Raw genomic sequence first — 25,848 nt, forward strand, 5'->3', positions numbered from 1 at the left:
TATGGCCTAGCTTTATCTTCAGCCCTCATTATTGCCCAGTTAGTAGGTCTTACAGACACATTTGGGGTTGTGCCAGTTGCTTTTCAGTTGGTTTTTCACCTGTTCTGAATTGTTGGTTAAATTGGCCCTTCCTTTAAATAGATCATGTCTGCATTGTATCTTGTGGAAATGCCTTAACTATTTCTTTAAGTGGAAGCCAACCTTTCAGAACTTCAAGAGAAGCCACACAGATTTGCTACAATTTTAATGCTCGAATAGTAATGATTATAATTGATGCTATTTATTAAATGTTTATTATGTACCAGCCACTGTGCTAAGCATGTCACAAATTTTCACATATATTGGCTGCTTTAATAGGGACCAAAATGGAGTAGAAATAGATGTGTACAAAAAGGATCATTTTACCTACTGTTAGAGTAACTTTAAATGATATTATGAGCTCTCAATACTAGCAAGTTTAATAACACCTCCGTATACATTAACTGTTAAAGCAATGAGCATGACCATTTAAGCGTTAAGAGGAAAGAAGACAGTATTCAGTTTTACTGATAGGTGTGATGCAAGATTAAATGGCAAAGCAAGACCAAGCTGTGTAATTGGACTCCAACTAATTGTGGTTTGTGTTCATTTTCTCTAGTCAATGTTAAAGCAAATATTTTCACTATCTATGAAGACAGTGACCTAAACTATCAGCATTCTGTATTATAATACAGAGGACTTATATTTAACATCTTGAAGAAGAAAATCTTTATGATATTATGTACAAATGGATAACATTCATTCTGTATTATTCCATGTACAGTTTAAGGAAACACTGAATCCAGGCAGATAGTCAGTGTCCGAATGTGTGATTGAGTGCATTTGTATGTTTATTCACTGAATAAGTCACATCAACTGGGTATTGCATACTGAGCTTTAAATACCATTGCTGATGCAGAAAATACTAAATTGTAGCAACTATGCTGAAAATATATCTTTTTTTTTTTACATCTGACAGCCATTATTCCCATCAACTTCTTTCTTTTCTATGAGGAGTTAATAGAGATTCTATGAGCAACTGATGCAACGATGTAATAAAGTAAAAAAAAATAAAGTAATAAAGTAAAAAAAATAAAAAACGTAATAAAGTAAAAAATACGTAATAAAATAAAAAATATAAATATAAATAAAAATAAAAAATAAATAAATAAAGTAAAAAAAATTGAAAAAAATGTTACGTTAGAAGCAGATGTGGGAAAGGAGATTATTAATGTTATGAGAGGAAGGCCTGCCTTGGAAATAAAAATAATCTAAAAGGAGCTAATAGAAAACTATATGATCGAGAAGGAAGAGATGTGGGCTTGAGTAGGATGGAGTCAAAGTACACTATGGGGAACTCCCGAAGTCTCTCCCAGTTGAACTATAATGTGGGCCAGTGTGAGAAAGCCCAAATACTTTATCAATCAGATAAGAGAAAAGCAGAAAAATAGGTGATTATTCTTATAGTCAACAGTTACTGAGTGTTTACAAAGGGTCAGACCCTCTGCTAGCTACCTGTCAACACCTTACCTCACTGAATACTCGTAACAAATCCCACTTTTCAGATGAGAGAACTGGGAGCCAGAGAGATTAATTCTACAGCATAAAACAGGAAGAGCCGGAAAGAGTTTTGTACTTTGTTTGCTCACCAAGCACAGGCATGCTGGTAGTTTCTATTTTTAAGCAAAATGTGATGTGATTTTAGATCAAGAAGGATCGGACAGTCAAATGGGTAGAACACTTAGCCCTATCTGGATTCTGATTTCTCAGTGAAGACCTTCACAACTAGCTGCTGAATTGGTTGACTTTAAAAGAACATTTTAAAAAAATGAAAAGTATTTTGACAATGTAACTCACAGAACTAGAATATTTTTATTAATAAATATTTTAGTTACACATTTTGAGTCAGTATTTTATTTTTCTCAACCCTTGGTGATAGAATACAATCTGAAAAAAGTTCCTGAAAAAGAGAAAAATGAGGTTTTCAAATTTATAAGCAAGGGAGAATTGTCTAAGCCAAATAGACGTTCTGAACTGGTGTCTTACTGTATTACTGTTTTAGTGAATTTAGTCTGTTTTGGTCAAAATTACCAGTGATTGTGGGCAACAGATAGAATATGACCTTTTATACTAGGGCACATTTCTTTCTCTCTCTTTTATCTTTTCTTTTCAGAGTTTTGACCTTATGCTTTAGTATCTGGAACAGTTGAGGGAACTAGTCTACCCACATGTCTGCCTCTGCAAGCTAATGTCCAGCCTTCACAGTAGAACGCGAGGCCCTTCTAATAGCACCGTAATGGGAAGGAATGCAACTCCTTACCCTCAACTTCCAGCTTCACCAATTTGGAATATGCCGTCCCGAGGCTGTTTTTTGCCACACATCGATAATGTCCTGCATCTTCCTTTTGCACATTGTGAATCCTTAAACTCCCAGATTCAAGAACCGCAATGCGGGAATTTTCCTGCCAGGGATAGGGACATGAATTTTAAAACGTCCATGGCTTTACCAAGATATCATTTGCCTTACTTCATCGGGTCATCATTATCGCTGCTATCATCAAAAATATCATTTATAGATTATCATAAACAAAATTATTTGTTTTATTTTAAATAAAACAAAGCTAATCGATATTATACTTCATTTCAGTTAATTGACGTATATCAACACCTACATATTCTCTGTGGAATATTCTGAGCATAGTAAGATGAGAAACCTCACTGAGTTCACAGTTAGTAGGTGACAATGATGATGCAGTGTAATCAATTACCAGTAAATGTAGGTATGAGACACAAAAGCAACATAAAATAAGCATGCACATAATAGATTTTTAATTTGACTGTTCTGTGACTGAGGTATTTGTCAGGGAGTTTGTTCACCAGTGTTCATGTTTGTGCTCTAACTTCACTGCCGAGTTCTCATCCTTTGCCTTCCAAACATCCTTTCCCACTCTTCTCCCAGAAACTGTTTGTTGGGTCCAAGACCTGGATTTTAGTTTTATCTTTTTTATCTCCCATGTCTCAAAGACTCAATGTCAGAAAACAAAATGATTCTACTAACCAATTTACAAAGAAACACTCTAGCTTTGCTTTTGCTTTTCTTCCTTTTTCATCCCTATAAAGAACAACTGGTTCCCATCTTTTTTTCCCTAGCCAGCCCCAACCAGAATGCCTTATAGTTGGTGTGTATGGGAAGAGGAATATTTAAGTTTGGTTAAAATGTTATATAAGGGAACAATTTTATACTAGAAATTTGTAATCATGTAACTGACTTTGCAAAGATTTGTTGTATTTGAAAACAAGTTGTATAGACATGTTTTCATAATAATCACTTACCCTGAGTGCACCGTCCCCCTTAATCCATGACACTGATGGTTTGGGATTGCCCATTGTAGTACATGGTAGAACTGCCTTTAATCCTTCTATTATTTTTACATTTATGGGAGGACGAGTTATTTTTGGCTCTAAAGGGAAACAAAAATTCAAAATTAAAAAGGCAATATGGCTGCATTAAACTTTCTCTTTTCTATTTAAGTCTAAATATCCACTTTAAGAATAATTTATTACATTACAGGATTTACCAAATGTGAAGACAGGTTTTGAGTGGATATCAAACAGAAATAATTTTTCAAAGTTTCGGTTATCTCTGTTTTATTCATATCTTATTTGAAAAACACAAATTCATGAAACATATTAGGAGTTTGAAGTCATAGTATTCTTCACTTTAAAAGATAGTTAATGAAAAGTTGATTAAAATAAACTGTCACGGTAACAATTCAACATCATTTAATTCATACCAACAGACACAAAAACATTTAAGAGATATTTTTGATCTATTTTTTATATAACTCTGAGTTATGCTTTCCTTTTCCCTTTAGTCTTACTTTGACTCTTAAATTTGGTGATTAAGAATTAGATACATTTATCCTCTAGAAAGTAAACTAGACGTTATTATATCAGTAATTGGAGAAATTCTGTCATACAATTTAGAGTAACTGTACTCTGTGAAGCAAACTTTCATAATTTACTGTTCTGTGAAACGCTTTTAAATTAATTCTGTCAGAAGAAATAGTTTATGCCAGCTATTGTTTATTCTCCGATAGTAAGCTTTCAGAGGAAGTTATTAAATCTAATGTATAGAAGAATTGACAAGTTCAGGTAGCCTGTTATTTTACTACTTGAAACATTCATAAATAATGAAAACTAGATTTATTTCCTTAGGAATCTCATGTTACAGATACAAAACAGAGACCTGTCTTTGCAGGAGAGACTACTGAGAAATGGACACATTTTATTTCTTTCAGGTTGTGTGCTAAAATCAGTGTGTTACTTTGATGGAGAAAAGCATGAAATAAGGACGTTTTTCTCCCATTTTAATTGTGCATGTGGCGGTTGGTGGTGGTTGGGAGTGATACTTGCAAAGACTGCATGGTCTTTTGGTGTTTAATCTAGGCAATTATTGCCATTTAGAGTTGGCATGATCTTGGATTATGGCAAAATTACAAGTCAGGCTTTAAACATATGTGTGTGACTTTGTCACTTTGCCCACTATCTAAATTACACAAATCTCCTCCTCAACAACAGTGAACACCTACATTTAGATGATGGCCAGGCACCTCAGTTGTGAGTTGTGTTATCATACAGCTGCTGGCAAAAGCTTAGCTTAAGAGTTGATATTCCTATGACCTAGGGCAGGAGAGTGTTATTCATTCCTTCCCTTGGGTTCCTTGAACCAATCCCTATGCCCAATGTCTTAAGCAAATAACTTTTGTTTAAAGCAAATGACTCCTGTCTTCTCAGTGAAATAGATGTCTTGGTCATCTGTTGGGTGAGAGGTGAGGAGAACTCTTGGGGGAACTTGAAGCTAAAGTGAAGTGGGGATGAGTTAAGCATTGATGTTGAGTCATGGATTCCCCACTGTAAGGGAAGACTCTTCAGGTGGAGCCATGACCACTGGCCCATCTGAGCTGGCCATCATGTTAAAGTGGGATGCTGGAAGCATCATGCTATGCCAGCATGGAACCCTTAGTTGATGGACCAAAAGGAACTTGGGGGAGGGAGCTCCTGGAAGAGATCCTAGGGTAGTTGGAGTAGTGATGGAGGCCAGGGTTTTGGGGGTCTCAGGAAGGAGGTCTCTCCCAAGCAGTGTGGGAGCATTCCAAAATGTCAGCAATTGGGATGGCCCAAACCTGGGTATACCCACATGACTGGGTGAGCTTTCCTAAGGAGAATGTGGAGAAAAGAAGAGAAGATTTAGGATAGATCCAAAATAAAGAACATTTAGTGCCAGAGAGAATATGAGAAATGTTCAAAGGAAAGGTAGCCTCACAAAATAGTGAAATACTTAAATGTGCTCTGTCTTCAGAGTCAAGCCTTCATTATTTAGCAAAGGAGAACATTCAAGTTTTCTTACTTGATTTCCTCACTGCCCATATGCTGAAAGAAAGCTTTCTTGTGGGTACACCTACCCACTCACAGAACCCCCAGACCAGCTTCCACACAATGTCCCACTAGCCCCTCTACATCCCTATTCTAATGATCCTAGGACTTCATTTATAAGTATGATCAAACATAAAAGATTAGTAGATGTTTGAGAAAAAACATGAACATGGAAAAAAAGGAACCAAAAGGAAATCAAAACTTAAACATGAAGAAGCAAGAAAAGGAAGATTATTAAAAAAAAAAAAAAAAGCATTAGTTGGGGCACCTGAGTGACTCAGTTAAGCGTCTGCCTTCGGCTCAGGTCATAATCTCAGGGTCTTGGGATTGAGCCCTACGTTGGGCTCCCCACTCAACAGGGATTCTGCTACTCCCTCTCCCTCTGTCCCTCCCTTCTGCTTATGCTCTCTCTCTCTCAAATAAAATAAAATAAAATAAAATCTTAGAAAATAAAATAATAAAAATACATCAGTGATATCCTTTTAGAGGCTTGAGCAAATATTGCATCATAAAACACAGAGTTTGCTTTGGAAGAAAAAAAGCAGTGAAGTAATTCCTAGAAATTTAAAAATATGGGTTTTTAAGATCAAAGTCCTCAGTATTAGGGCAGAATAGTAGAATGGTCATCTTGAAGACTTGAGTTCATGATATGGAAGGAAAAGTTAAATAAATCTCCAAGCAGGTAGAAAAAGTATGAGAAAATATTGGGGTCATGAAAAATGGAAAAAAAAGATCTAATATTTGTTAATTAAAAGTTTAAGAATTAGATAAAATGAAGAGGAAGAAAAATAGAAAAAAGTATATATTATTTTGGGAAAAAAAACAACCTTTTTGTTTCAGATTCAAAAAACAACTTTGGTTTTAGATTCAAAAGGCCCACCTAACACTAAGTAGGAATAATAAAAGAAAACCACACCTAACATATTCTTATGAATTTGAGAAATTTATGAATTCTAGAAATGAAGAGAAAATACTAAAATTTTTAAAAAAGATAAACACTAGACTTATGTACAGGAATAAGAAAAAGATTTCTCAGCTGCAGCGTGGAATGTCATACGACAGTGAATAATTGTTTAATAAAAGCTAAGGGAAGAGCCTTTTTAAACTCTCATCTGTACCTAGACAAATTCTTATCCAGGAATAAAGGCAAAGTGAAGACTTCCAGAGATGCAAAGTTTCAGAAAATGCATCCTTAGATTTTATACAATCACATGCTCACACTTTGTAAAGAAGGAGCGAATGACTTCCTTCAGCAAAACAATGACCACAAAGTAGAAAGGTAAAAGATAAAGAAATAGTGATGACAATCAGAGCTAACAACAAAACTTGCAATAAAGTTCCCAGGTGGAACAGGACCCCACTGATTTTGTATGACACCTGCATGTTGTGATTTTTGCCATCAGCAGTGTGGTGTCAGAAGAAAATAAAGGTTACATTATGACAAGGTGGACAGTCTACAAGCAGCTAGGGCTTCCAGCACAGGAGGTCATGAGATTTGAGGGTGCTGATAAGAGTGCTGGACGATAGAACACCAGGGAGGAGAGAAAGCCCAGTGGAGAGAGAACTGAGGAAGTCCCGATTGGGCGTCAGTGGGTGGGAGAATGGAGGAGCCAAGGGCAGGAGAACGTGAGCACGCTGGTGATGGCTCTTTAGTGGGAGTAAGGGAGTGAGAGAGCTGGACTCTGTTCTTAGCTGAGGAAGAGACAGATAGAGTTTTTGCCTTCTCTCTGGAGGCACAACATGAGTGTGGGAAAGTGTTTTCTTCATGGGACAGAGTGAGAAATAGAAGTGTCCATGTTCAGAGTATGACATACTGGAGCTTACAATTTTAAATACAGACCATTTCCTGGGGGTGACAAGGTCATTGATGGGATTGACTGATAAACAGTTAAGGCAGATATCACTGGACTTGTGGATATCAGGAGTTGTAAGGATGAAATGGCTAGAGGCTGTTTCATGGTTGTTCAAATCCCTTAGGATGGTGGCAGGAGTGGGGATGGATAGAAAGATAATGAGTCTGGAATCAAAGTCTTCGGTAGATGTTGCGGGGGGCAGGGGAGTGCCTAGAAGTAAGCAGGTGACTTGAATAGATGTACAGGAGAGAATGGTCAGAATGGCACATGTCCTCATGAGAGGAAAGATTTTGCACAGCAGTAATGGCTTGAAAGGGGGCTAGGGGTCCTTGCGAGCCTTGTAGACAGGAAAAGTGGGGAAAAATAAACAGCCTCCACTGAAGCAGAAAAGCCACTCAAGTTTGAAAAGTCATCCAAGAAAATCAAGTTTGAAATAAGGCAAAAGGGTAGAAGTGTCTGCAAAGAGGTTACAGATAAAAAGTGCATCTGGTTGGAACTGTTTTAAAGGTGCAGGGAGAAGATTTGAGAGGGAGGTTGCCTGGTGGCAGAAGGCAGGATGGAGCAGAAGGCACTGTGGACAGGCAAGAAAACAAGAGAGGCTAGAGAACTAAGGGGCTTGCCTGTAGTTGAGGACAGGAATACAAGGTGTAGAATTCACTGCCTCAAGGTTGTGTTTTGGACTTGAACTTGGCTGGCTGCTGAACCTCCAGGTGTGCAGGAGGCTCTATTTATTGCCTGCTCCGGGGTATACCAGGTCAGCTTTAACATCACGAGCAGAGGCTCTCTCCCACTCACTCATCTTCACTTGCAGAGCCCCGCAGCTCTCCGCGGCGCCCCCCACGCCATTGTTGGCTGTGCAACAGTAGATGCCATCATCACTGTCTTCCACGCTCAGGATGGTGAGGAGCTGCCCGTTCTCGCGAATGCTGTACCGGGTGTCAAAGAGCCTGCAGGTCACAGACAGCAATGGCAGGTTAGACCCTCCTGTGTGATGTTTTTTGGCTATGATTAACTGATCAAAACAGATGACTTGTCAATGAAGGAAGCAGATTAAAAGCAAAAGGAAAGTTGAATGAGTTCTGAATAATAACCTTAGTTGGTAATTTAAAGCCAACATTGCATTCTAATCTTCCCTAGACTCCAATAATCAAAGCACCACTGAGTCCCTCCAGAATGCTTTCAAAAGGTGATGTCTGTTGATAAGACCAAACGTAAAGTTTACTTTATTCAGGAAAGTATATTATTACCAAGACATATGAGTTTTCTCCCCATAATCACTGGAAAGTAGCGGCCAGGGAACGAACACACACACATAAATGTGACTAGCGGGAAGAACTAAATATTTATAGAAGTAACTAACAATTAACTGAGCATTCACTTATTAAACAAATATTTGTTGAGCGCCTGACAAGTTCCAAGCACAGTTCTAGTTCCTTGGAATATATAAGGAAGCAAAGCCACTTCAAACTGTAAAAATAGATGTTTTACATACATTATCTCATTAAATTACATGTTGTTTGTTGAGAAGGGAATTGGGGAAACAGAAAAATGTGAGGGGAAGCCTCAACATAAAAGTCAGTTTTATGACCAAATAAAGATTCTTTATGCAAAATGTATACATTAGGCAGAAGAATGTTCCCCTCAAAATCCACGTCTTAATCCCCAGGACCCTTGAATGTGTTACCTTACAGGGCAAAAGGGATTTTATAGATACCAAGGGTCTTAAAATAGAGTATCACTGCTTGTGCAGTTTGGCCCAATGTAATCATGATGGTCCTTGAAAGATGGTAGAGGGAACCCGAAGAATGAGAAGAGATGCAACAGTGGTGGTGGAAGGCAGAGGGATGGAATTGCTGGCTTTGAAAGTGGAGGAAGGGGCCAGGGAAGGCAGGTAGCCCTCTCGAAGCTGGGAAAGGCAAGAAATCAGATTCTTCTCTGGTGCCACCAGGAAGAATGCGGCTCTGTCAACACCTGTATTTTAGCCCAGAGAGAACTTCAGACTTCTGACTCCCAGAACTATAAAATAATGAATCTATATTATTTTAGGCCACTAAGTTTTTGGTCATTTGTTACAGTAGAAATAGGGAACTAATATGAAAACAAAAAATGGGAAAGGAAGTGGATTCTTGATGTTCTAATCTCAACAGGTGACTACCATTGTATACTGATCTTGAAGAGGAACCAAAAGATGTATGGTAGATTTTGGTCTAATCATTGGGTAGTTCACTAACTCACAATAAATAATTATGGCAAGCCGTGAGACTCACTCACATGTAATTTTGTTGATTTTGTTTTGTTTCGCTCTGTGTAAATGTTCATGGAAAAATATGAACATTGGAATATTTTACAGATGTACTTGTGGACCAAGAGTCTAGCCACTCTGTGAAATATAAAGTGTTCAAGATTTATAAGCTGTTGCATCATTGTTGCTTAATTAGAGTAAGTTGCTTGTGGATTGTGAGGAATATTCAAATATTTATAATTTTTAAAATAGAATTTTTCAGAACACTTTTAGATTTCTAGAAAAATGGAAAAGATAGTACTTGCCGTATTCCTCCCTCATGAGTCTCCTCTATTGTGAACATCTTAGATTAGTGTGGTACATTTATTACAATTAACCAATATTGATACAGTATTAACTAGTTTCTGTAAGTCTTAGTTTATTCAGGTTTGTTTAGTTTTTACCTAACGTCTTTGTCTGTTCCATGATTTTACCCAGGTCACTGCATTACATTTATTTGTCATATCTCCTTAGGCTCTTTTTGACTGCAACAGTTTCTAAGACTTTCCTTGTTTTTGATGATGTTGACTATTTTGTGGAGTACTTGTCAAGTCTTTTGTAGGATGCTCCTCTGCTGGACTTTGCTTTATGTTTTTATCATGATAAAACTGGTTTTGTGGCTTTTGGGAGGAGGATCACAAAAGCAGAGTGCCACATCACATCATAGCAAGGGTATGCTGTCAATGTCATTTTTCACTGTTGCTATTGACCTTGATCACCTGTCTGAGGTAGTGCTTTTCAGGTTTCTTCTGTGTCCAGGTATTCATTATTCCTCAAAGGGCACTCGAATATATTTTCAAAATATAGTTTCTTCCTATTTCACAGATTCTTTGACTAACTAACTATTCAAACCTATAGCTCCATTTACTTCTTATTTATTTGTAACATTTTTGTCTTATAATAAAGGGAAGATTCAAATGTATTAAGTGATTTTATTCATAGTATTACAAGCCAAATTAACATGAGCTTATATTATTTATATATAAATAAATATATATATGAATAAATATATATATTATGTGTAATATAATTATATATTATAATGCTGATTTTCTTTGTGTAATTTAAAAATCTTTCATTTCTTCATCTCCTTATAATGTTGAGAGATAAACATATGAGAGGATCATTGGGCCATATGTTTCAAAGCTATTTATGATGCAGGCATCAAACTTCTTTCCCAGACAAGTTGGAGGGCTGTGGTGGGGAGAGTAGTCTTTGAACATCGACCTTTGAATACTGAATGTTGACTATCTAACAACTATTACAATTTCAAAGTAAGGAAGGGTATAAATATGTCAAGATATACGCAACAGCTGTAATGTAATACAAAGCTATCTAACTTCTGTGGTAACTTCACAGGTTCTTTTATGACTACTGTGATTCATGATCCATATTTACAATGAAGTTTTTCTGTATTATTTAAAGACATTATTTTATTTATTTTACTATAGAAGACAAAGACATAAATAACAGATAAAACTCATGAAAATGTTTACATGAGCATGTAAAACGTAAAGCTAATAGCTTAGGAGATATTGGCACAATGACTCATATTAGAGGGAGACAGGAGAGTGACTTGTGAAACACAGGGAGAGCTGAAAAGGTGTGTTGAATATAGGCAGTAAATAAAATAGCAACCTGCCAAAGATTGATGGAATAAATAGAAAATATGATGTAACAAAGAAGAGTATGGCTTCGAGTAGAAAGGGATGGAAAGACAAGTTTATAATTACGCCACCTCTAGACTGACAGCTCTGTCATCCCTAAATCAACCACCCATTGGTGACATAAAATGTGGTCCCTTGGGGCACCTGAGTGGCTCAGTTAGTTGGATGTTTGAGTCTTGATTTCAGCTCAGGTCACGATCTTGTGGTTGTGGGATTGAGCCCTATGTCAGGCTCTGAGCGCCGGGCATGGAGCCTGCTTTAGATTCTCTCTCTTCCTCTGCCCCTCCCTGCTCGCTCACTTTTTCTCTCTCTCTCTCTCAAACAATAAATATGTGGTCCCTTTATGGTCCCATGCACTCTACCCAAGAAACACACTTAAAATCCATGGCTGTTCAGCAGGCTCATTGGCAAGCTAGAGTCATGGCCAAATGTGCTTACATCTCTCCAACAGAGCAAGGATATGTTATTAGCTTCAGGCACCTTCCATCTGTGGCTCAGCCTCCATACTGGTCCTTGTAAGAACACTGCGGTCTGAGTCTGAGGCACAAGACAGACTGGACATAGAAACACTGAGTAAACCAAGGTTCCTAAGTACATTAATTTATCCCATCTCTTTCTTCTTGTCTCTATATATTTTATATTTTTTAATTTAATTTTATTTTAAATGGATTTGGTCAACTGTATTTCAAGCATCTTATTTTGAGCCTTTCTATCCCAAGACTTTGGGAATAGCTTCCCTAGGAGACAACCTGAAGGTGACCACAGCACAGGGTAATTTCCCACATTACAACATGTATCATAGAAGGAAACACTAAATTTCATTGGGGTTTAGTGCAAATAAAGACATAACTTTTCCTCATGCAAGTTCATGGACCTCCGTCTGTGGCTACCAGTGTAAGCACTCTGGCCCTACTGCAAAGCTGTATTGCCTGCTGGGAAGCCAGGTCCTTGCCTTACAGATTTTTTTTAGAGTGTTTTTGATCAGATAACTATTGTAAATGAGGAAAAGATAGCATGACCTTTTCACGTCAGGTGGGAGTTTTATCTGTTGCAGAGGCTGCCTCATTATATATCAGGAACCCCTTCTGACTTTCAAAAGAAAAAGTTACGGTGACATAGAGGTCAGATTCCTAGACAACATACTTTACCTTATTGGGGTAGTAGAAGTAGAGGAGAGAAGTCTGGTCCCTGTTAATTCCCCAGCATGTCCTGAAACATGTGCTCTGTGCCCCCAGACCGAGGATGTCATGGTCTTTCCTAATGGGGTCCTGGAAATAGCCCACATGTCCCCATGTCAACAAAGTCTCGGTTTTGCTTTGGGCAATTCTCTTAACCTCACTGACGTTCAGATCTTACATTTATAAAATGAGGACATTTGCATTTTTCATATTCTAGAAGGTGAGCTTTTGTACTACCAAGAGCTGTGATTCCATTTATGACAAAGTTAAATTGCAAGGCAGCAGTGGGTATTCTTAATAGAAAAAGGCAGAATACATACTTAATGAGAATTTTATTTCTGGTCCAAGAAATTTCAGGCTGAGGATAGGATTCCACTGCACACATGAAAGTAGCCACTTCTTCAACTAAGGCATCCACTGTTTCCAGAGGAGTAGTGATGACAGGAGCTACAAGGAGAGGACACATCAGATGAGAACATTCTAGAATGCTGTTTACTAATCTTCTGTGAGCAGTCAGAGGCAACCACATACCTGAATGAGAATTATAGTTCCCCATAGCAGAAAGTTGCCAGAAGGAAGGAAGATCTTAGGTAGAGAATTTTGTTTCTACTTCAAACTAGGCAATTGAGAATCAAAAGAGAAGGCTCCCAGGAGAGTAGGAATTTATTTTATATAAGTAGGGGCAGAACCAGGTTTTGTGAAGCCCAGAGTTATGTAATTTGGGTACACACCTTGAGGAAAATAATATAAAATTTTACATACAATGTATCTGTGGCCACCCAACACAAATCAACTTGAAGGGAAGTGTGACTAAAGGGAATCAGAGTAGAAAGAGGTCTTAACAATTGTTTAAAGACATTTTTTTCCAAATTTCTTAATATGAACACATTGCTAGAGCCCACTGAGGGTTTTAAAAGACTTTGAAGCTCAAGCGTCATCAGATTTACAAAGAATTCCGATCTGCATGTGAGTAAATTAGGAAAAGAATATGTAAAAAGACAAAATATCCAAATAAAAAATGGGCAAAGATCCGAATAGACATATCTTCAAAGAGTTTGTATAAATTTCACTTGTGTTGGAGACATAAGCATGTGAAAAGATGCTCAATATCATTAGCTGTTAAGGAAATGCAAACCAAAACCACAGTTAGATGCCACTTCACATCCACAACATTCCACCTCCTTGGCAAGGAGGTGGAAAAATTAGAACCCTTGTGCATTGCTAGTGGGGATGTAAAATGGTGCAGCTGTTGTGGAAAACAGTATGGTGGCTCCTCAAAAAATTAAGCCTAAGATTACCATATGATCCAGCAGTTCCACTTCTGAATATATACCCAAAAGTATTGAAAGCAGGGACTCAGATATTTATGCAACTGTGTTCATAGCAGTGTTATTCACAGTAGCCAAAAGATGGAAGCAACCCAGATGTCTACCAACAGATTAATGGGTCAACAAAATGGGTATATCCGAACCATGGAATATTATTTGACAATAAAAAGGAATGAAGTACCAGTATTTACCACAACATGGATGAACCTTGGAAACAAGCTAAGTAAAAGAAGCCAACCACAAGAACAACATACTGTATGATTCCATTTATATGAAATGTCCAGATGGGCCATTCTGTAGTCAGAAAATGCATTAGTGACTGCCTAGGACTCAGGGCGGGGGGGGAAAGAATGGAGTGGTAAGGGGGTGATCAGTGGCTAAAGGACACAGGATTTCTTGTAGGTGTGATGAAAATGTTCTCAGCTTGATTTTGATGATAAAAGCACAACTCTGTGAATTGTATACTTTAGGTGGGTAAGGTGCATGGTATGTGAGTTATATTCCAAAGCTGGTTTTGTTTTTGTTTTTGTGTTGTTGTTTTGTTTGTGTGTGTGTGTGCCTCTGTGTGTGCGTGTGTGTGTGTGTGTGTTCCACGAAAAGAAAGACAACAGGAGGAGAGGCTGTGACATGGTCCTTTCTCTCTTCCTGTCCCTCTATGAAATGAGGGTCCACCTGGATTATAAGAGTTAGGAGGACAAAGAAATTAAGAAGGAAGAGAGCAGGTTGGTAGTGGGATGGATGCACCCCTCTTTAATGCTTAAGGAAACCTATGAATCCACCAAAGCAAATGGGGTGGGGTCCTGGGTATCTCAAGGGCTGGATGGTGTGGCAAAGTGTCAACACCGGCATTTGGGTGAGTCTGGAAATCTACCCATTGCATAATCTTATTTAAAATAATTATCATTACCACTTTGTTATCATCATTATTATTATTTAGCAGAGATTTATTTACTGTTTTCCATGTAGCAAGCACCAGGTTCACTAGAAGCAAAAAATATGTGTAAAACCCATCTCTGCCACAATCTAGATAATGAGGATGGATAGATAAATAATGATCAGTTATAATAGTCAGTTATGCCTGCTCTCCTGGCACAATTATTGATAGTGCCCTCTACTCCAAAAGTGCCTGACTTTGGACAACAAATTATATGGTCATTTTAGTTAAAATGCAAGGTACACGTGACAGCCAAGTAAGTAGTGTGAACAATATTTTAGCTGCAGGGTAGGGGGTCACAGCTTCATGAAAACAGACTGGCACATTGGTCATAAAACATGCATCCACTATCTAAATGAACCTTCTTTTTTCAGTAAACTCAGAGACAAACTCATGGGCCGAGAGTAAGGGAACACGGTGCTTTCGAGTGTCCCACGAGGCCCACATCTTCCTCCTTAATGTTGTTCTTTTCCTAAGATCCAGTTTAAGCAGCATCTTCTCCCAGTTTCCCAGACTTGCTAGACAGAGCCAAATGCCCTTTTTCTGAACCTTAGGTCATCCTGCAAATGTCGCTTTTACAGCACTTGTGACAGGGATGTGATTAAAATGATCTGTTTATGTCTTTGTCCCATACTTAATTGTAGAAGTCTTGAGCTTTGGGGCCAGGGACCATGTCTTAGGCCTTTTTCTATCCCCAGGGTTAGCACATTGACGGATGTGATGTTTAAATGAACTGTATCTCTGAGGCCTTTATAACAAGCATATATTTTTTTAAAGGTGGGAAGAGAATAGCTGAAATAAGAGAGCAGAATTTTTATGTGAAATGACATCTTTTATACATAGGCATGAAGGTTCCCATGGATGAGATAAGTTATCAACTGTATAGTAACACAGATACTAAGAAATAAAAACAGTGAATACTTATTAAATATTTGTGGGATGCAGATAATGATGGGCCCAAAGGTGAATTGATCATATTGAATGCTTTCATTGTTTATTTATTATTTTTTTAATTTAAATTCAATTAGCCAACATATATTAGTGTTTGATGTAGTGTTCAACGATTCATGAGTTGCATATAACACCCAGTGCTCATCCGATCACGTGCCCTCCTTAATGCCCATCCCCCAGCGACCGCATCCCCCCCACTGAATGCTTTCATTGTTTAAAAGGAAAGACTATTGAGCCTGAAGAGTGAGAGGCACTAGCAGAGGGCTCAAGTTCAAATCCCTGTTCTGTCACTTCCCGCTCTAAGTCACTCAGCCAGGGCCTCTGCATCTTCAGCTGTAGATGGAGAGGATGATAAAACCACCACAGAGGCTTGTCAGGAGGGTTCATTAAATGAATATACGTGAAGCATTCAAAATTGGCCTTTGCCCATATAGAACACTGTGTGTTACTTGATTTGGTAACTTGGAAACTGAAGCGTGAACAGTTCAGTGGTTCTCCTAGTCTCTGGATGACTTGCAAATTTACCATTAATATTTACGTCTGGGAATCTCTCCCAAGGAAATAATCTCAAGATGGAAAGGCACATTAGATGACCTTCACTGTACAAAGCGATTAATTGTCCTAAATTGTACTAATCATGCTGAAGTGGAAGAAAGTTTCGGCACCCGGTTCTGCCTTCTAGCTGGGATCTGCTGGAGCTGGCTGGTACTGGCTTGCTTAACAGAGCCAAGTGCTAATTTTTCCAGAATTTTGTGAGACAATTGTTAAATAGAGCCGTTATTAAAAACTAAATTATATAAATTTAGGTGACAGAGGGTGGCTATGCTTGTGACAGGCAGAGCGTAACATATAGAGAAGTTGAATCACTCTGTTGTACACCTGAAACTAATGTTAACATGTGTGTCAACTCTACTCAAGTTAACAAATTGAAATAAAAATTATAATTAAATAAATCATGTCAAAAACAAAATAATAATACTCAAAATGGATCACTTCCTAATTGTTTTACTACACTGCACTGTTATCTACGCTCTTGAAGTAATTTACATCCAATGTATCCTTATAGTAGAAATAGCATATAAAGGCATGCTACTGCACATCTCTTTCCAATTCAGTATTCGTCGTTAGCTTGAAATCAACTGTAGTTGGAATATTTACAGAAATCAACAAATGCAACAGATGAGGGCCTTTTTTTTTGTCTCAGAGAGGTGGATATTAAACATATATCAGCAACTCTTGTCTAAACAGTATATTATTTACACAGTCACTGCAAATGGTATTTTAAAGAGTATAGATAATAGAATATGTTCATGCATTCATGTTAAGTAGAAGTGGCAGGTAGCAGAATTGTATAAACAGTTTTTTATGATACATAGAAAAAAATGGAAGAAAATATACCAACACATTAGTAGTCTTGTAAGTTGGGATGATTTTTTTCTATTGTAAGCTTTTCTATATTTTATATTTTCAAAATCATTCTTCATGGCCATGTCTTATTATAAAATAAACTTGATTCATTAGTTTCTTCTCACTTGATACTTCCAAAGTGACAGAGGTAATAGACATACTATTAATACTTTTACAAACTGTTGAGATCAGTTAAAATCAAGGAAGTAAATGTTACAATGTCTTGACATTTAAGGAGACATATATGAGGCGTTACGAAGAACTTTATTAGATTAACACCCTCCCATCATGTACATGTGGCATGGCAGTCTTGGGTCAAGTTTGACTCTTTTTTAATAATTTTAGCATCCAATATCAAGAACCTGCCATGGGCCATGCATTATACTTTTCATTCATTATCTCATTTATGACAACAAACATAAAGGTAGATAGTATTGTTCTCATTTGCAGATGAGGAATGGAGGCTAAGAATGGTTAAATAACTAGTCTAAACATAATGAAAGTAGGAAGTTATAGAGCTGAACTTCAAGGTGAAGGTTGGTTTAAAGTTCCTATCTTTTAACACTAAGCTATTCTATGTCTTCAGCCTAATACTACTCACAGACAGAGGGAAAAATAAGATTTACATTAATATCAATTTGTATAGGCAGGATATAATTGGTTAAGTTCACTTTGCCCATCTTTCAAAATTATCCAAACAAATCCACTTTCAAATCGTTACAGACAAAATCACATCGTTGTATTTAATGATATTTGTTGACTCAGCAGACTGTCTCCTGTTTACTTGCATTCTCTTATTCAGCTTTCATCTCAGCCAGAGTCTGTTTAAACTAGGGCACTATTTCTTTCCTCAATCCAAGGACCACATGAATAACAAATACATGAAAATGAGCACAACACTTTCCTGTACCCAAAGAGTAGCTTAACTTGAATCCTAGCTGCTTGGTGAGAAGGACATGACATTACCCTTTTATGGGCCCAACCACATGGCCATTGGCATACCAGCTTCTGATTGAATAGTTGTTGATTAACACGACCAAATGACCGAGTAAACCAAGAAGCCAGGTGTATTTGCTTCTTTCTATTTTAGTAAAATTAGAGCTCAGACTTGGGATATATTCATGTTTTTTTTCTAACATCGTGAATACAGTATTGTTTTTTCAGTATGAGAAAACACGTTTCGGTGCTGGAAATTTTTCAGATTCCCCAAAGAAAAAGGGTATTCAGTATTGCTCATCATTTAGCTTATCTTAGACACTGACACATTTATTCTACTGGTGATATAATAAAATGCAAGTTATTTTTTATGATGATGCCTTTGGAGTTTGTAAACTTCATCGATAATCTCAGTCACTTATTAATGTGGTATCATTCATCATCACAGAACACACTTTTGGTCCTTGTCTTCAGGAATGGCGCTGGTCACAGGCTGGTAGGAGTTCTGGCTCAGCCTGTTAGAATGTCTGAAATTGCCTCTCCTGGGGGAATTCATTTGGGTAAAGACATAGTTTCATAGGGACCAATCTAAAATGTGCATGTTGCCCAAGGATGAACATTTCCCCAATCATTGACAGTCCTTAGCATAGTATATAATGCTATATTTTGAACACTACTATGCACGTCTTCATTTTACGAGGAACAGAGGCTCACAGAGACTACCTGCTGTCCCTAAAAACACATGGAAAGACCTTGGAGACTAGGAAAAGGAACTTGAGCTTAATGTTCTCTTCCGGGCCTTAAATGTCCTCACTTCACTGCCTTCATTATTCAGCCTAGACTGCCTGGTATGTTGCCATATAATCTCAGCTCCCTTACTCTCTAGTCCTTTAGCTGCGCCGACTCCGGGGAGCACCAACCTTGAACTAATCCAACCAGCTGTCCTCGCTGCTCCTATGTGCATATAGTATTGTTAGATGAAGTGAAACAGTGGTGCAAATTAAAGCCATGACAAAGGCTCCGTCCCCAAGCCCAGTTAGGTCCTCAGCATGGCCATGTAGTTCTTCTGCATTCTCTGGTCTGCTCCTTTGCTCGGTTTCCTGAATTGGGCCATATCCTTCAGGTCCTGTACTCACCCCTTACTTGTCCCTTTCTCCCATAATCTTAAGTCCTATTTCACTGAGAAGCTGCCTCCTACTCTGGAAATGTGGCAGAAATCTTGACATTTCTGCTCCTTTCTGTTCTTTAAGGTCAGTAGTATTTAAAGCAAACACGCAATGAGTTGCTCTTTCAGTGCACGTCAATATTCATCCAGGACTCGGTGTCCTGGATTTCAGTGACAGCTGTGCCTAGTCGTTGAATCTGTGAATCCTGTCTTTGTATACATACGATGCAGAAGAGGAAATTACTCAAATATATCTGAAGATAGATCACTTAGACTCAGAAACCTCTAGGTATGGGAGTAAAGTGGCATTTGGACAGGAGTTCTTTGTGCACAATAAACACACTTTAGAGCTGCTTCCATGAACTCCTATACTCCTACAGACTTTAAATCCCACCACACACTTAATATTCCCTGATAAAGCACTAAATATTATTGAAGTGTATGTGGTTAAGGCGAGTATTCAATGAAATGTTGGGTACTTTCATACCTGAAGGTTGGTAAATTTCTCCTACTTGTGGGTTATGATAGTGAGCTCATCGTTCTAAGTATCACTAGTTGGAATGATTCAGAACAAGTGATTTTTCCCCTTGTCTTTGAACATTGGGAATCTCAAACTAAAATTAATAAACTATTAAATCTACAAAGTCTATTATTAATTTTATTGAGGCAATGGTATATAGACAGAAAAGAATCCACTAATTACTCTTGCACTATTTAAAATCTGTCAATCTACTTTGTAACACGTTATTGTGCAGATTTCTTGATTCATTCATGATAAAGGACTTAGGACAAAGGTATCCATCTAAAAAACTCTTTTTATTCTCTGTCAAGAATAGAGAAAGTAACTATGAGATAGTTTGTGTGGAACATCTTTATTGCTTTTCGTAGTATTAAAATGATAGCATATTTTTGTGGGTTTTGTGCCAGTATATTCCATGAATTCTGACATTTAAAATTTTAAGGACTATGTTTTTATGATGTTTATTCTCAGAGCAGGTGTGTGTCGTTAATGGATGTTTGTCCTACTAGACCTGGTATTCTTGGCTAGGGTTGGTGTTAAGTTCATACTAGTTTAAATTTTACCATAAATACAGGAGACTGGGCAAAAACATTCTTTTAATTTTTTGATTTTATAATCTATAGTAGTAAATAAGTTACAAACAAAGTTGGATTAATAATCTGATCATTTTATCTAAAAGCCAGGATTTTTGGCTTTGTTATCTTTATATCACCATATTTGGAATTTTTCAAACTAGAGATAGTATGCATTTGAATTAAGGGCTTTACCTGTAAAGTCTGGAAACTATAAATCGTTTCTTTCTAGAATATAAATTAGGGGTTGTTTATATGGAGATAGTTTTTTTAATGTACCAAATTCTGATATGAACCATCAAAATTAATTTTTCGCTCCTTATGAGACTGAATTTTAGTGAATTTTAGCATTTAACCATGTCATTTTTATGTAACTTTGTGGTTTAGAATAGCGCAAATAAGACTTGTCACAATCCGTATGTGTGAACATTCAGGTGCTACCTTACCGGACATCCGTTGTATGATCAGGAAGTATTAAAATAATCTGAAGCCAATGTTGAGTCTGTCTATTATTAGCTGTTAGAAAAGATCTAGATTTTTCCTTATCTGAGATACCCTAAAGTATTTGTTGGCAATTAAACGTTTAAATACATCTGAAGATACCTTTCTGCTTGTGTAAGATAGAAAAGGAAAACAAAACAACATGAATCTATGAAATCAGATTGTTTTTGAGGAAAGCTGTATCTCATTAGCAGTCTTGCCCTTGTGGCTTCTGAAATTCTAGTGAACCACAAAATCTAAAGCTACATTTCCCATCTACATACAGATGCTACCTTCACTTATCTACACAATACAAACGTGTTCAGTTCTTTGGGAAAGTAACAGAGGGGAAAATAATTAATTCGAGAGTATCATAAAACACAAAATTCTTTTTACTCTAATACATTTAATCTGAAAACCCTTTAACTGATATCATTCAATCTTACTCGTGTCTTTAAAAAAATTTTTCAAAGAAGCCCTCAGTCACTTTGCAAAATATCGTATTTTCCTGCCTTTCTTCCTGATTTGAAATACACTAGTCTCAGTTTCATAATACACTGGCCAGAAACCGTATCACTGTGGACATTCTTGCTCCTGCAACAGGTGTCTGTCAGTTTCTTAAGTTGCTTTCCTTTCCCTGAGGTGGTGTTATTTCCGGTACATTCCAAAGGCTCTGAAAAAAAACTTTCACAGTCTCTTGCCAAGCCAAATCATGCCTCCAACCTCAAAGTTATTGAGAACTCATTGTCTTCAGGCTTTTATTACATAGGCAAATGGTGTGAGTCTTTCTTTAATTCCAATTTTTAGGAACTAAAGTATTTACTAAGAATCTTGCAAAACTGAAACTGAAAATGGAAATGATTTTTGTTCAGAAGCAAACAGTCTGGACATCTGGGAGTAGGGTTGATTATATTCCTGGCAAACCTAATGTGAAAAGGTTTTCATCATCCATTTAGACCACCCTGAAGTTTGACACACACACATAAACAAAACGGACCTTGATAACTTACAGTCTACCTGCTGATGTTTCCCTACAAGTGAGGGCTTCGCATGTACTGGGTGGCTAAACTTTTTATTGCAGAACTTAAGTGGGGGAGGGATGCTAGTAGAAATGAGACCATCAAGCAACTGCTTACTTTTACAGTTTTCTCCCTCTCCATACATTGTACCCAACTTCACCAAGTAACACCCAAGCCCATCATCATATGAATCGGTCGTGATCAGAGTGCGTGCGCGCACGTGTGCGTGCGCACACACACACACACACACACACACACACACACACACTAGAACTGTGACAAGGCAACAAGAAGACAAGATTCCCGAAACAAACCTTTTGGAAGTTTCTCAGTCCCGCTGAAGGCAACCAAAGTAAGAATATGTACCAGTGGAATGTTGACGAGCTCTCTCATGATTAATCCAGGCTCAGGCAGGAGAAAGTTCCTTCTGGACAATGCAAGGAAAATGCCCCCACAGTTTACATTTTAAAGCATAGTTGGTTACAAAAGGGTCGTCTGCTAATGACTGTTTGTGTCAGCAGCTCCACAGGCTCTAAGTATACTCGGGAATTCTCAGACTTGGCGGTAGTGATGGACACGGCCAGCTGGTGAGTATCCACTTAGGCCAGTAATGCAAGTGTAGTGCTGGAGGAACAAGGGAAAGAAAATCCCTTTAGAATCCCTTTTAAGACAGTGGCAGAAGGACAATACCAGATGCCTTTGCAACCATCACTGTATTCCCTGAGGTATAGGTTTCCTGATCTGATTCAGTTCACCACCTCTCTGCCCTCACGCCAGGACCCTGGGTGTCTCTAATCGGGCTCCTCCCCATCTCTCACCCCACCTCCTACTTCCAGCCCATTACCAATTCCTACAGATGGTACCAACTCCACGCTCCTAGATTTCTTCCCCTCCATTGATTCTAACCTGTATAACACTATCGCAATCTCCTTTCCAGACGTTCGCCCTCTCTGAATGACAGCGACAGCGTCCTGTCTGTTCTCACCTGTGTCTTATTAGCCTCTAATCTCTTCTCAGATGGACTCTCCTGCTCCAAAGCCTTCCGTGTCTTCTCGCCATATGAAAGCCTATTCCAGCCTCTCTAGGATGACAAAGGAGGCCTTGCTGGACTCTGCCTATCTCGCTGCCTCATCTGTTGCAATCCAAGCCTCTAGTTTAGTATTTAGCAACCTGTTGTCAGTTCCCTGTGCACAGCTTTCTTCCCTCCATGAGTTGCTCATGCTGTTCTGCCCGCTTGGAGTGTTTTCCCCTTCTCTGTACCCAGTTAACATCTCAGCTTTATCATCATCCTTCCTGGGAGCCACCCCAGACCCAAAGTCCCATATCTTCCCAAAGTTGCATTGGGTTTGCCTCTGGGCATGCACATATCTGTGTCTCTGTCTATGTCCATGTCTGTCTATATTGTGCACATCTCTGTCACTGAACTTACCACACTGCTTAAGATTCTTTGCCCTGTGTTGATGTGCCCTCATTCTTTGGCTTCATGAGTCCATGGAGTCGGCAGCTGTGGGCTGTCAGCCAGTCACATTCCTTGCAGCAAGTTCTCCTAAAGGTGCAACTCCACAGCTTCCAAAATATTCTACTGTGTGAATTGCCTTTTCCCACTGAACAATCTGTCTTGGAGACTTTACCATGCTAACACATACTGCACTGCCCATTATTTCTATTGACAACATAGTCATCTCAAGTATGGATATATGATGGTATATTTACTCCCCAGCAATGTATGGGAGGTCCCATTTCCCTACACTCTCATCAACATTTGCCTTTGAATTCTTACATTTGAATACAGTAAAAATAGTATTTCATTGTTTTAATTTATATTTATTTCACTGAATACTGTTGTTAATGAGAATTTTTCATATTTTTATTGTTACTCATTTTCCTCTTCTGTGGCTTTTGTCTGTATTCTTCTTAGGTCATTTTTCTTTTTCTTATTTATAGGAGTTTTAATGTATGCTCTCTATAAAAAATTTAGGTCATTTGTCTGTTATATAAATTGCAAATATTTTCCATGTAGAACACCTCTACTACCTACCCATAGGGATTGATTCAGAAATGGGCTTATAGCTCATACTGGCCAGTCCAAGGTTTTATGTTTTCCTGGACCTTTTGTAATATGTTCTTCCTTCTTAGATCAGCATCTGTGAGGACCAGGTAAGCCAGGGCTGTTGGAAGCTTTTATGTGCCATGAACAAGAAATAATGTGCAAAGCCAGATCTATCTACTGCACTTCTTTGTTATTTAACTTAATAAATTCACCCTTTGGGGGGGCTTGGCTCATATGAGTTTGAGTCCTTAAACTGCAACCAAAATAATCCTAATGTAATTTTAATAGAAGAAACCTATTTCTGTTTCTGTTTCTGTTGAGAATACCCTGTGAATGCTGTCTATTTCATGGAAAATTTGAATGTTTGTAAGATGAGCACATATTTTATGTGCAGTTTAGGAGTTAGCAAGATGAACAGTGTGGCTACCTGTCATTTCCATAAATAACACTAGGGAAAGTGCAGGGTTCTGGAAATTTGGTTGACTCTAGATTTGTGAGCTAAATCAGTACTGGCCATCAATGAAGGGAAGTCCAAGGTGATACCCCCGCCCCAAGGGCCCTCTTCCTTCAGATACCCAGGAATAAGACTTCCGAAGGAGCACTCTGCATCCTCTTTCCCCTAAAATATAGAATGAGCAGTGATGGCGCCTGTCTTTGAATCCAGTAGGAACTGCACCCTCTAGACCAGTCATTCCAGGAAATTATCTATTTCAAATTCCACCACAACCCGTGTCTTAAGGCGAGCACAGTACCACGAAGTGCTAAGGGGAGACAAAACTCTGTTGAGGGAAAATTCAAGGTAGAATTTGAGGGAGAGTGCTGGTCCGAAATGAACCAGTCGTTGGCTGAGTGAAGCCCACTGCAGCAGATGCCAAAGTGTGGCAGCTAGAGGCTACCAGCCAGTTACACTCCTTGCAGCAGTTTCTTGTAACCCTGAAACAAGAGGGCCTTCCATTCCTACAATGCCAGCAAATCTCTTCCTAATACTGGCAGGCTCGTTCAGCCACAGAGGGTGAGACCAGGTGCCACTCTTTCATGGCTTTTTCAGGGCATGAGGAGAGCACATGGGGATGAGGGCCTGTCTTCCTGTTAATAAGGTACAGTCAGCCACCAATGAAGCTTTCCTCACCACCTATGCTATCTTTTTTTTTTTTTTAAGATTTTATTTATTTGAGAGAGAGAGAATGACAGATAGAAAGCACGAGAGGGAAGAGGGTCAGAGGGAGAAGCAGACTCCCCGCTGAGCAGGAAGCCCGACATGGGACTCGATCCCGGGACTCCAGGATCATGACCTGAGCCGAAGGCAGTCGCTTAACCAACTGAGCCACCCAGGCACCCCACCTATGCTATCTTTGCTTCTGCATCTCAGAAGCTGGCCAAAACTCCCAGGAAGTGGGCTCAAAGAGCAAGTAGCACTGTTCTGAGCCACGTCTTGAACTAGACACTGGCATTCAGCCGCACAGCAGCTGATGAGACTAGCCCCATTCCTGCCGGAGTCAGCACATCACCACGTTAGTGCTTGTGGTCTGCACCAGGCTCTCATGCATCTGGTGAAGCTTGGCAAAGAGCCCCTTCTAATTATCATAAAGGGCAATGACCTAATTCTCCGCCTCACTGGTCAGCAGCCCTTTCCAGAAAACTCCTGGGGAGTCAATAGTGTGGGTTTTTATTTTTAAAAATGGATGGGATCTCTCATGAATTGTTAGGATAGTGATTAGAGGTGCATCAGGAGGGCTACATCTTATAAAATTGGAAAGGACTCTTGAAAGAAGATGTTTGTTCAGTGAATTAATGCATTATACTGAATACCTACTGTATGTGGGACATTGAGCAACAGGCAGTGGAGCTTAATGTCTGGTGAGGGAATGAATAATAAAAATTACATAAATAATTATAATCTGGAGAGATACACTATACTGTAAAATTATGTAAAAACTGAGCCTGAAAAAAAAAATGAGGCTGGCCTAGTCCGAGAAGCAAGAAATGCTTCTCTGAGGAAGTGCCACTGAGGCTCAGCTCTGTAAGATGACTAAAAGACAGCCAAACTCAGGAG

At 38.5% G+C, this 25,848-nt stretch overlaps 1 protein-coding gene across 1 annotated transcript in view; it reads right to left on the reverse strand.

Moving 5' to 3' along the window:
• The window catches only part of MUSK (muscle associated receptor tyrosine kinase), a 106,903-nt gene extending 84,043 nt beyond the window's left edge, over positions 1–22,860 (reverse strand). The window contains exons 1-6 of the mRNA XM_073876573.1: positions 22,731–22,860; positions 22,060–22,369; positions 12,754–12,880; positions 8,103–8,254; positions 3,352–3,479; positions 2,339–2,480 (exon numbers count right to left, since the gene is read on the reverse strand). Coding sequence (XP_073732674.1) covers positions 2,339–2,480; positions 3,352–3,479; positions 8,103–8,254; positions 12,754–12,880; positions 22,060–22,138 — 628 coding nt within the window. The 5' untranslated portion in view covers positions 22,139–22,369; positions 22,731–22,860. The remainder of the gene's footprint in view (positions 1–2,338; positions 2,481–3,351; positions 3,480–8,102; positions 8,255–12,753; positions 12,881–22,059; positions 22,370–22,730) is intronic.
• Positions 22,861–25,848: the final 2,988 nt, after the last annotated feature.

This window comes from Callorhinus ursinus, unplaced genomic scaffold (genome assembly GCF_003265705.2).
Source record: "Callorhinus ursinus isolate GAN/ISIS: 27379988/994484 unplaced genomic scaffold, GSC_fseal_2.0 scaffold24, whole genome shotgun sequence".
NCBI lineage: Eukaryota > Metazoa > Chordata > Mammalia > Carnivora > Otariidae > Callorhinus > Callorhinus ursinus.